Here is a 13030-nt window from a genome sequence, read left to right on the forward strand (position 1 = left end):
CAAAACTCCACATGTCCTAACAATTATGATTTGGAGGAGTTTGTATGACTATGGTTCGAGTAAGAATTAGTGTTGAAGAATCCATGATATCGGTGAAAATTGCTGAGGTCTGAAGATGGGTCAGGAATGCCACGAGATGCTATGAAAGCTGATGAAGAAGAGACAAGGAGACTAGCTAGAGTTTTTGATAAAAATTATGTGGATCTTACCATGTGAATGAATCAGAAAATAATTGAAAGGCTTACCATCTGTTAGTCCCTGCGCCTTATATATATAATAGGCAATGTTACAACTAATATACATTCAGTTTCTTTATACAGATAAAACTTTTATACATTTTTTTGGCAATTAAAAAAACTTTATTGATTACCAAAAAGTGAGATCATTACAAACTAAGGGGGACAAACCTATCGACTCTTCTCAGTAGCTATCTCTATCCTTCTTAATATAATTAAACTACCAACAAATTCAGGACTGTCAAGTTCCATCATTAAAACTGCCTAATGCAGACCTTTAGTCTTTTATTTCCTCTGATCCTTATGCACAAATTAAGCTTGCTATGATGCAACAGAATGATATTGAGAATGGCTTCATTCTGGAAATTTTCTTATTTCTCAGTCCATATAGAGTAGATAACCTTGCAAAAATAGCTTCAAGATAATAGCTTTTAAGTGTTTTCCCTTGATATGTTGTGAGACTCAACTCCATTCAATACCCTAGTTTTTGATCCTCCTATTCTAGTGTTGACATGCCAACAAACTTTTCCATAGTGTTTGTCTTAAACACACAAAATATAAATATATTATTTACAGTTTTAGGAATTTGGGAGTATAAGACACAATCATCAAATATTGGAATGCCTCATTTCAATAGTAAATCTTTGATTCTCGGTTACCTTTAAAATTGCAGTTATAAGACGAAGGTTTTATTAGATTAAGCACAATTATCACAAGCCAAAGTCTTCCACTTCATATGCAATTCACTCTTATCTTAGTGTATATATACTTTAGAGATCATGAATTTCTCCCTAACACCACTATAATTATATCTTCTAAAATTGATTAGATCCTCCTCATAGATATAATTTTCCTTATCATTCAAGAAGCTTAATCAACATAATTCTAATATGTCCTCTATAATATCTGGCATTATATGTCACACACAAAAAAGAAACATCAACAGAAAATCTTAATTAATTTAATTTTAGTTTAAATATTTTAATGATTCACTTGAATAATTGGTACTTTTCTTCTAATGAAAAATTGACTTTCAAGTCTAATAGTAAATACTTCTAATTTATAAAATTGAGTGATTTATTCATATCTATTTTATTTTTAGTGTAATAAATTACATGCATCGTATATTTAAGGAAGATGATCGTAAAACTAATCGAATTGTGTGAAAATTAGCTCCAACATGATTATAAAACAACATTCTTAATTCAAAATTGAAAATGCTTACAAATTTGAAATAACTAAACCACTAATTCAAAATTTGAAGTTCAAACAAATATTGAACCAATCCTACCTTATTTGGTAAAAAATTGAAATGTTAATTATCTTGACAATCCAATGCCCAACTCTCCCAAACCACCCCAACAATTTTCACACCAACCTCCGCTGCTAAGCTCGTCGAAAATCTACCCCTAAATCGCCTCGAAGGGCAATCGAAACGATTGAAAAAAGATGGGGAAGAAAAGGAAGTCTTTAGCAACGAGCCTTGATGAGGTCGATCGAACCATGTATTCGACTTTCTGTAGCGCTGCTAATTCCCTTTCTCAGCTTTATACTCAGGCTATGAACCAACAGAAACTCTCCTTCCTTTCTGGTGAACGCCACGGAATGGTAATTTTTTGGTTTTTTTTTTTAAATGTTTTTTTGATAACTGTGGTGTCCGCACCCGCTCGTGCGTACTTTGACTAATTCCGACAGCAACAACAGGCGTTAGGTAACTCTGTCACTTAGGCTAGGTTTGTTGTGGCTGTGTAGTTTTTATGTTTAATTTTTGGTATTTGGGAATAGTTTCTTTTTTGTGTGGGGGTGGGGTGGGGGGTTTCAGGCGAGGTAGAGGTAGACCGAAGAAATATTGGAGGGAGGTGACATGACATGAATTGGCTTCAACGAGGACATGACCTAAATAGATAGGAAGGTGTGGAGGAGGCGGATTAAGGTAGGAGGATAGTAGGAAAAAGTGTGCCAGTGCTAGTGGGTAGGCGATCTTTGTTTTGTTGTCCGTGTTAGTAGCTTTAGTACTAGTATCATTTCAGAGTATTTTATCATTTGTTATATTACTTGGTGGGTCTTGTTTATGTTATTAGTGGGTGTGGAATTCTTATGGTTTCTTGTTCCTGTACTATTTCTTTTCTAGACTATTTTATCTTGAGCCGGGGCTCTATATGAAACAACCTCTCTATCTCAGCTCTGAGATAGTGGTATGGATTGTACACACTTACCCTCCCCAACCTCCCCGAACCCTACTTGGTGAAGTATTGGGAGTATACTGGGTATGTTGTTGTTGTTGTTGTTGTTGTGTGTGGAGTTAGAAGGGGAGACTTGGAGTAACTATCAAAGTTGCTGCCATGTGACCACAAGGTCACGGGTTCAAGTCGTGGAAACAACAAGATATGTAAGTTAAGGTGAGGCTGCGTACAATAAACTCTTGAGGTAATAATTTTATGTTTATTTTTTGGTATCTGGGAATAGCTTTTTTTGTGTGGCTGTGTGTTATTAGAAGGGGAGCCTTGGAGTAATGGCTAAAGTTGATGTTATGTGATCAGGAGGTCACGAGTGGTTCAAGCCATGAAAACAGCCTCTTGCAAACATGTAAGGTGAGGTTGCGTACCATAGACTTTTTTGGTCCGACCCTTCCCCAACCCTGTGCGTAGCGGGATCTTTATTGCGCCGGTCTGCCCTTTTCTTTTTGGTGTTTTTTTGTGTGTGTGTAGTTTTCGAACTTGAACGGAGTTTTGGGAATTAAGGAGGAGGAGGTTTGTAGTTGGATAAAAGATAGTAGAAAAATAGGTATTACTACGAGGATTCCTACTATCAATACTCAATACCAATTAGTGCGGATTGAGGCATAGTCTCTTTATCTTTTTCATTTTTGTAGTTTCTTGTTTTTGATTTCTATCATTGTCAGAAAAATAGGTATTACTACGAGGATTCCTACTATCAATACTCAATACCAATTAGTGCGGATTGAGGCATAGTCTCTTTATCTTATTCATTTTTGTAGTTTCTTGTTTTTGATTTCTATCATTGTCATCATATGATGTTTATGTGGTTCGGTTATTGGACTATTTTATTGTTGTTAGTGTTTTCGTATTAGCTGTTTTATTTTCTTTAATCTCGTTTTTCCTTTCCATACTTTCTTTGATTTGTTGTACTTGGTCCGTTTTTTTCCTCCAAAACTTCGGGTCTTTGGTTTGGTGTTCGGTTTAAGGGTCCTGAATCTTTGGTGCACCGAAGAACCGAACTTCTACTGCTGCTGCTGACGCGGGCTACTGGTTAATTGGCTGCTGATGCGTGCTACTTCCCTTTAATGTGAATATGTAATTGTTATGGATATTAACTTAGATTAAAATTGATTACTATTTTTATAATGGATATGGTATCTACATGGCATTTTCAGATATGTTTTAAGATATATAGTATCTCATTTGATTTATCTTATTTAATTACAATACAATGTCAAGATTTTTCTACCATTAATTCCATACCAAGCTGGCAACGTGCATATCCTGGTCCTGAAGTTTTTTCCCTTCTTTTTTTTTCCTGTTAGCATTTAGTCTACTACTCCTTATGGTTGAAGGCGTGAGCTTTCCAACAATAATTTACTTTGATTTTGTCGTTAGCTAAACTCTAGTAAGCATTATAATTTTCTTTGAAAAACTGAAAAAACCATTTTAGAAAAATTAAACTGAACCGAACTAATTTGGTTCGTTGTTTGGTGCACACTTTTCCATAACCAAAATCCGAAGAACCAAACCGAAGAACCAAACACCCACCCTTGCTCTATACCTCTAAGTGGTAGTGGTAAGTTCTGTTTACACTCTACTCTCCCCCGACCCTATTTGTGTGATTTTACTGGGAGTGTTGTTGTAATTTTTTAGGATTGGGTCAGGGTTGATTCACTTCCAAGGATAACCTTTTTCCCCCTTTTTCCCTTGTGTAGTTTGGAATATGAACTCGGTATATGTGAGCTTTGTAAAGTACAACAGGTCCAAGATAAAGGAGGAGAGTTGTGGTACTAATAAAATAAGTCTTAACTATGAGGATTATAGTAAATACCAACTAGTTTAGAATGTGGTATAGGTACTTTCTCCAGTATTGAGTCATAGCTGATTGATTATTATGGAACTTGAGCTTTGCATGCTTTTTCTTTTGATTTTGGTAAACCCGACCCCCCAAATCTCCTACAGGGAGCCAAGGAGTTATTTTCCCAATTTGTTCTCTTTGTGACTCGAACCACCAACTTCATTGTGCATTTTACTTCCTACATAGTCAAGCATGGGGTTTAACTAGTTATTGATTAATTGTCTCCTATTTGTCCTAGTTTGGTGGACAGAGTGCGGAAGGTATCACATGGAATTAGTCGTAGTCGCGCAAGCTGGTTCGAGCACCACGGTTATCCTAAAAACAAAAAGAAGTATGAGGATACCAAAGGCACCTAAGGAAGAACTTTATTTTAGTTGGTTTGTGGTGCAAGATGCTATATTAGCAAACATATAATTCAAGGAAAACAGGATTGTGGTTAGTATTGCCTGTGACTTGTGTATAAAATCAAAGAGAACACATGCAGTATAATCTGACGCATTGCATAGTCACTCCATAGCTTTGGAATCTTGCACCTTTCTTTTTCTTTTGGTTTGGTTTTAGATCAATAATGTCAAGTAGAGAACAAATACTACCACTAGTCAAAATATATAGAGATTCAACATGGAGAATAAGGCGATCCAAAGAAGAATGCCGTAATATGCTTTTGGCAATTAGAATTTAGAGGGTCAGGAGATGATTGCATGCAGAGTGAGCATTTCCCATGTTAGATGTCATGTTTCTTGATTGACAATTGTGGTTGAGCCCACTCACACCCTTTCTAAGTACTTTTGATGCTGACTTGGCATGCAGAGTGAGCATTCCCCATGTTAGATTTCATGTTTCTTGATTGACAATTGTGGTTGAGCCCACTCACACCCTTTCTAAGTACTTTTGATGCTGACTTGGTATGTATCAATGAAACAATCGTGGCTGTTAAATAGAAACAAAAGGTCTATGGATGTTGATTGGACTGTGCAAATGTGAAGTATTCCCTTATACTTCATATGTAGTTATGGCTTACACTAGCTTGTGACATCAAGTATTTGGTTTCTAACAATAGACTTTAAGGCTTCTAAATGTTTTTCTTGGAAGACATGTTGTGATCTTTAATGTTAAATTATTCTGCTTTTGTTTCTCAATTCAAGGTTTTGATGAATCTTTGCATACTGTCCTTTTGACGGTGTTTTATGATAACTAATCTCACGTTGTTTCAATAGGAAAAACTGTATCAATGGATCTTGAGGCAGCAAGAGGGCGGGTCCAGAGTAACAACAGTTGACATAATGAACTACCTGCAGGTTTATTTTCTATTATCTCGATTATGTAGCCACCTTTTCCATGGTTGATATGTTTGATTTTCCTTTCATGTTTATACTATGGAACTTCGACCTCTCATCATAGAGTAGACAAGTTCCTTATTCTCCTTTGAAGTTCAATATACTCTTAAAAGCTTGATCTTGATCTTCTCTAGTTCATGAATCACTACATGATCCCTTTTTCCACCTAAAAAGGGAACAAGAATCATGGACTCACAATTGTTTATCTCTTTTTTTTTTGCCGCCAAATGGAAAGTTGGCACTGTTACGAACTCACAAATTGCTTTTTTTTTTTTTGGTAGAGATATTGTAGATTACTGGCAAAGAGCACAAAACTTGTTTTTGTATGTTAATCAACGTTCTTATCTAGAAATCCAGTAAATAGTTAATAATAGGTTTGTTTGGTTTGTGTTCTCCATTTTACCTCTTGGGGTCAAGAACGAAGAATGTTCAAATCCGACTTTTTAAAATTTTCATAGAAAGAGTACAAGAGAGAATGGTGAATGGATTCAAATTTATTAAAGAAGTACAAGAATTAATGAGCATTTGGTTTTAGGTATTATCCAGATTCCTTAAATCCAAAGATTTCCGGTATCTTTTTTTCTTTTTTTTTGGGACTGGTAACCATGTATTCCTCAACATTAAGGGTATGCTGGCCACCCCCAGAATGAAAAGTGTGATTACTAGGAGAAATTAATTACGGAACTCCTAAGTAGTCCACTATCTGTACCTCATCATCTGTACATTGTTCTTTGCACCAATATCACAGAGAAGTAATACAATTCCTTTTGATCTTTGTATGGAATTAGATCTGTCCTCAAAAATCCTTTCATTTTTCTGGTATTGTCCAATCTTCCTAGCTAGACAAATAAAGATTGCCCAAATTTGAGATGTTACCTTACAGTGAAGGAATAGGTGGCTATATCTGAATTTTCCTCCTTGGAAGTGCTTTATGAGTGTAGCATGCTTTCTTCATCACAACCATGAAAAACATTTCACCTCTGTTGGTGCCATGCTTTTTTCCCCATATAGCTTTCTAGGGGGCCTTAGACCTTCCTGTCATCTCGGATAAACCCCTGTTGTATACTCTATTCACTGAGAAATGCCCATCTTCGTTGTCTCCATCTGATAGTGTCAGAGGCAGACGGGCAGTGGTTGTCCCTGTATAATTTCCAATCCTTTTTAGTTGTTCAACCATTCGTTCCACTTCCCAATCATTCAATAATCTTGATAAAGAAATGGACCTTGGGCCTAGCTCAACTCCAAAAGCTCAATAGGTGAAGATTGTCCAAGCCATATAAAGAGATCACCCATCGCTTGAAGTTCAGCCCATGCCATTCATCTACTGGCCCATGCTTGTCTTATCAAATTTGAGTTCCATCCTTCAATTTTCGTCTCCTATAAACACCAGTGTTCAGGGAAGTGTGATGCGGATAAAAGCGACAAGGCTCCGCATCACGCATTACACGAAGCGTGAAGCGATGCGAGCGCATCATTAAAGTGAAGCAGTGAAGAAGAAGGCTCAGTAGTAGTGGTAGTCGACAGTGAAGAAGAAGTCGTAGCAGTGGACTTCAAAGTTAACCTTAGAAAATTGCAGTAGTGGTAGTCACCACAGTACTTTTAAAAAAAAAAAAAAATTGACCCTAAATATAAAATCAACATGGTGCGCATCAGCCACATGCCGTGAGAGGGGCTTGCATCACCGCATTATGTGACGATGCGAGCGCATTCCTGTACATGGGTAAACACACTACATCCACACCTAATATTCGAAATAATAGATTTGAGTGTGATTCATTTATTCCTTTCATTTTTTAATAGAGAATTTATTACTTTCATCAAGTCCCCATATTCCTGCTTAGGATTTTGATATTCATTGGGGAGATGATTGGCGAGACCTGACCCTTCCCTTCCCTTGCACTGTGATCAAAACCAAACCTAGGTCTGAAGCTTGATTCCTCGCCCCAATTCTTCCCTTTACTGTATGTTGGACTTGAGATTTTTTTTTTTTTTTTTTAAAACTGGGCTGAAGGGTGATACCAAGAATTTCATGTTTGAACCCCATAGAATTGACCCCAAATGCTTTGTCATTTTTGTCCACTTTGAAGTTTCGATGACAGTCATACTATCAATAATTTGCATGTGAAAGAGGGTAGAATTTATTGAGGGATAGGAGAGAATTCTGACTCAGAGTCAGTAACCAGGGGTGATTCATGATCATGGAGTGGTAATTACAATGGGATTAGATTAGGGATGATGTCTGCTTCATCATCGACATCGGAGGATGCTTCTATCGGAGACCTTTTGATTGGTAGTGATTTATAGTAGATGCCCTGACACCTATGGTGTGGGTGAGTGGTCAATGAAGTGGATTGAGAACCATGAGATCTCAGGTTCACAATCCAGCGGAGGAAAAAATACTAGGTGTCTCCCATCTATTCAAGCCTTGATGGATAGAGATACCCGATATTTGTGCTGGTGAATGGTAGCAAGTACCTTTTCGAATTAGTTGAGGCACGCACAAGCTAGCTTGGGAACCACAGTTACCAAGAACAATATTTGAGGCTCTACAGTTCCACTAATATTAGGTGAAAGAGGATCTGCTATTGAATTATTTTGGTAAGGCTTAGGTCTAGTACCACCACTCTCCATTTATGAACAGATACAGCTTCCTCTTTATTGTCTCTTTATTTGGGCCTATGTAATGTGATTCAAATTCTTGGCCCAGTGTAACCTTGCCTTTGCTAACCATTGGTGGAGTGTAAATTTGAGTACGTGTCGGCCCATCAGATTCATTAAAGGCAAAATTGAATGAAAGCCTACTCTGTCCACGTGTCTTTATCTGACCAGCTAGTTGATACACCTGTTGAGGGTATCACACTGCTCAAGAGTTGTCTTTCTTCAACAACTTTGTCAGCGATTGTAATAGTGTTACTGGTTGGCATCAGAGTAGATTGGAGTTTGGCAAATTTGTGATTTCATAGCTCCATGAACCCACATCGAAGTCCGCCATTGACACAGGCTTTTGTTCTAAATTCCTGATAGAAATCCTGGCCCAAAATAAGTAGTTCTTGTATTTTGTATCTTCATCAATGCCGTCATATCTGCCACACTTGTCACCAATAAACTTGAGTGCGTCCAGGGACCATGCACCGAATGGAATGCCCGAAACTTTTATCTTGAGATGCTCCGAGCTTTTACTTTCTTGTTCAGTTCTGACAATCGGAGATCACCATTCAAGTATCAAATGACGTCCATTCCAATCTCAATCTCCATTCTTGATTCTTCACGCCTCTTGTTAGATGGGAATTCAAACAAGAATAGGTTATGGTCAATGGGGTCACTGTGAGTCATGCGCCCTTGCCAGCGAAATATGAACCATTTCTGAATCACCTCAGGGTTTGGACTGTGATTGAATGTATCATTGTATCTACCAACGAGACATTTTCTTAGGGGGTGAAGACTGATATCTATTGGAGGCTTGTCTCACTCAAGACAACTTAAGCAAGAGGAATATTATACGATTAAACAGATACTACTTGTGCCAGCGAATTCAGAAAGTGTTAATCATCTCTTCCTTCACTGCTCAGTTGCAAGTGAGATCTGGAGCCTTTTCTCCTCTATTTTTGGTTAGAAGTTCGTTATGCCACGGACAATAACGCGAAAATATGAAAGCTGATGTTTTTGGAGAGTTGATAAAGCCACAAAAAAGATCTGGACAATGGCTCCAACTGTAGTTTTTTGGGTATCTGAGCAGAAAGAAATTTAAGGTGTTTTTCAGTTTAAAAAAAAAAAAAAAAAGAAGAAATATAAGGTGTTTTTATGGCTTCTCAACTCCACCTACTTCCTCAAGGCTAGGTGCTTAGCTGATCTTTAGCTGGAGTTATCTCACCCCAAATATAAGGTGTTGATCATGTACGGCAGCAAATTATCTACCCTTTTCTACCTTTTCATCTTCTTGATGCCAATTAATAAATTCTCAAGTTCTGTTGTAGGTATAGTGTGAAAATTTGTTCACATCTCTTTTGGTATCTAATTACTGTGCCATGTAAAAATCAACATCAAATGCCAGAGAATCAATGCTCTTTAAACTGAAAACACATCATCATGGGGAGATTTCAATAGATTCCCTGAGTCTCAACTTATGCGGCACTTTTCCTTGTTAGTCAGTCCCAAAACAATGAAACCTGAAACAATTTAACTTTAAAATGCCTATTTTATCCTTAATGAGATGATTATAGTCGCACAAATTCCGGGCGTACTTTAGACTACGAGTTTCAAAAGTCTTCCTTTCTTTCTTAAACTTTGTGTCCAATCAAACACCGTTGCATAAATAGGGACGGAGGGAGTATTAAGGAAGTTAATTGCTAATATTCTTTTGGCAAAGATCATTATTAATAATATCGGACAAAGCACACAGCATTTTAATTGCTCAGCCTTATGATTAATATATCGTTTTCTTCCACATTAGATTTTGGGGGCTTGTGTCGTCAAAAAATTTGTTTAAATCTTGAGTGGATCTTGTAGCTGTTTTATATGTGTTAATCCTGTCATCTATCAAATACTTCTTTATTTGAGATTAAATGATTACTGTATTATAGATCGGAAGAATCATTTTGATATATATTTTATTTGACTATTACCGATTTACAGTGTTCATAATGACGAGTTGCATCTTCAGGGAAATTGGTAATTATTGGCTTTTCATCTCAGATGTTTAAGATATTTTCCTCTTAAGCCTATTTATTTATTGACGAAGGGATATTTTCCTCTAAAAGATGGTATTTCTCACTATGCAAGATTGGATATCTAGAAGTTTCTTCTTTAGAAGTTAAATTTACTTAAAACTGTACAAATGCTCTCTACATAAAGTAAGCTTTGTGCAACTACTAAAAGTTTCACCTCATGTTTCTGGTTGATGGAAAATCATTGAGTAAAAAAGAAAAAGGAAACAAGGAGCAGAAGTGTGATGATGGAAGTGTGCTCGTGACATACTTAAATCTGCCTTGGCTCAGCTTTTGGTCCTTGATGGGGGAATCAAACTTGTGGAGTTCTTTTTAATTTTATTTTGTACTTCGTAAATAAAAACCCTTTTCCTACTTTCCTCAAATCTTATTCAAGTATGTTCCGTTTACGTACTGTAAATGTGCACCGATCTTATGGAAAGTTTGGGTAGTAGTTTCTTTTGGTTGCCCATTTCACCGTTCTAATTGATATTTTTAACAAGATAGGCTGTACTTATAATTGATACCTCCAATCCCTGGCATGGCCTGTTTTGATGTGTCAAAATGCATTTCTTTATCTTATCAGTCTGAACTAGATTATAATGGAGAGGACCAGTCGATGTCGCCTAGGCCACCGCCTCAGTTTCAGCATTCCCAACCATTGCATTTTGCAAACTCAGGCTTCCATGTCTCTTCAGGCCCAGTTGGTGTAGCAGCTCCAGGACATGGCTTACGATCTGATCATGATCAACAACCAAAGAATAATGTTTTTTCGAATGCTCTTTCAAGCCCCGTTCGCCAAAGCCTACAGAATTATCACATTGCTCAAGGGGGTCAGTTTTCGAACAATGCTCAACCTCCCAATGCTACAAGACACAATGAAACTAACTCCCAACACCAAAATAGAGATTCTAATAGTTATAATTCTGCCGATGCATCCATGGATATGCATTCCGATAGTCCAGGTCATGATTCTACCTATTGACGAAGTAATGTTTGGGAGCTGCCTTATGTCGTGCAAGGGTGGTCAAAGATTGCAAGTTCAGGTAAGTTGATGTATACTGTCGTGCAGGTGTTAAAGGTGAAAAAGTAGATTATGAAATTGGCTGCTTGATGATGAGACGAGAAGTGTCCAGACATCAGTATCATTATGCAAATGCTCATCGATAAAATGTTGTTGGATGAGCACCATATCTTTTGAATGCACTCCTGTTTTCAGACCAGCTAGTTTTTTATTGGATCTTTTAAGATATTTGTGAATTGTTTCATTAGTTACCAAACTATGTGATTGATGTCGTGTTGGTTCCTTATGTTTGTACTTTTCTACCCAATTAGCAGAATGGAATATTTCTTAGACCAATTTGCCAATGATTCTACAAGTTATGCGAGTGTAAAGAGAGAGACAACCTTGCAATCGTTAACCAAAAAAAAAAAAAAACCTTGCAATCAAAGTGAAAATTACGCAATCCAGATCCAACCTATTTAGGGCCTGTGTCAGGTTTATTAGCTGGTAATTTTAGCTACTCCTGCATTGAGTTATCATTGTTTGGGTAATTATCATTGTTCAGGGTCTTATCCTCCAAGTTTTGATGTCCTTCCTTTTTAATAATTCAAAATGAGAATATCAAAGCATTTAGGGAATTTTACATATTGAATAGATATATAGTATATTTACAAATTAATTAAGGGTGATGAAAAAGTTTTAAAATTAAAAAAGAGTGACACAAGTCTTAAATATTGAGTAGAGGTGACAATTTTAAAATTAGTATTAATGATACTAATTTTAAAACTCTCAAGTTTTATTATTTACACAGATTCCTACATTATATTTACACAAAGATTGTTAAACCATCACCACCATTCCTCCTCTACACTCTTTTTGCCGCTGACACCACTCCCCTTTCTCCACTATCACTACCATTGCCACCTTTTCTAGATTCATCATTATTTTCTCCCACTACATAACTATTGCCTATTTTTCTTTTTTCTCCTCCACCACCGTCGCTACCAACACCGGAACAAATATCATCTTCTCATTCGGCGTCACCACCAGCACCATCACTTTTCTTTTTACCATAAATATCACTTTTTCGTGGGCTCCTCCTCCAATCACATTTTTTTTCTCAGAAATTAAGTATCGAAATTACTGCAGCAACAGTCGAAGTTACCGCAATAACTTCGACAGTTACTGCAGCAACTTCGATAATTGTTGTAACACAACAACTAATAGTAGTTGTTGCAACAATTATCGTAATTGTTGTAGCAATTATGGTAGTTGATGAGGCAACTCTCGTAGTTGCTGAATTATTTTTTCATTCATTTTTAAAAGAAATAAAAAATTTTCTTTTCAAACTTCTCGTATATTTTTTTAAAAGTAGTCCATGAAGATTAAAAAAGGAAGAAGAACGAAATGAAAAGAGAGAGAAGATGGAAGAAGAGGAAAATCTAGAGAGAGAAAAATAATAATAAGAAGAAGAAGAAGATGGGGAGAAAGAAATTTGGAGAGAGAAAGAAAGAAAAAAAGAAGAAAGATTGAAAGATAAAAAAAGGGGGAAAATTTTAAAATTTGAAATTTAGAGTTGGAGGACTTTTGAAAAGTTTAAGGAATTTAAAAAATTATATTTTACACGCCAATTTACTTTAATCACTAATTAAAAAGAATTTGACTTGAGTT

The 13030-nt window shown here is 36.5% G+C and overlaps 1 protein-coding gene across 1 annotated transcript; it reads left to right on the forward strand.

Annotated features, from left to right (window-relative positions):
- Positions 1-1332: 1332 nt before the first annotated feature.
- LOC107850700 lies at positions 1333-11716 on the forward strand. Its single transcript, XM_016695406.2, has 3 exons — positions 1333-1844; positions 5534-5614; positions 10943-11716. The coding sequence occupies exons 1-3, from the start codon at positions 1686-1688 to the stop codon at positions 11339-11341; spliced, it is 639 nt and encodes a 212-aa protein (XP_016550892.1). The 5' UTR covers positions 1333-1685; the 3' UTR covers positions 11342-11716.
- The last annotated feature ends 1314 nt before the right edge of the window (positions 11717-13030 follow it).

This window comes from Capsicum annuum, chromosome 12, assembly GCF_002878395.1.
Source record: "Capsicum annuum cultivar UCD-10X-F1 chromosome 12, UCD10Xv1.1, whole genome shotgun sequence".
In the NCBI taxonomy this organism is placed as follows: domain Eukaryota; kingdom Viridiplantae; phylum Streptophyta; class Magnoliopsida; order Solanales; family Solanaceae; genus Capsicum; species Capsicum annuum.

Coding starts and splice junctions, on each gene's coding strand:
- LOC107850700 (XM_016695406.2), top strand. CDS start 1,686: ATGGGGAAGAAAAGGAAGTCTTTAGCAACGAGCCTTGATGAGGTCGAT. Junction 1,845..5,533: donor CTGGTGAACGCCACGGAATG/GTAATTTTTTGG, acceptor TTGTTTCAATAG/GAAAAACTGTATCAATGGAT. Junction 5,615..10,942: donor ACATAATGAACTACCTGCAG/GTTTATTTTCTA, acceptor TTATCTTATCAG/TCTGAACTAGATTATAATGG.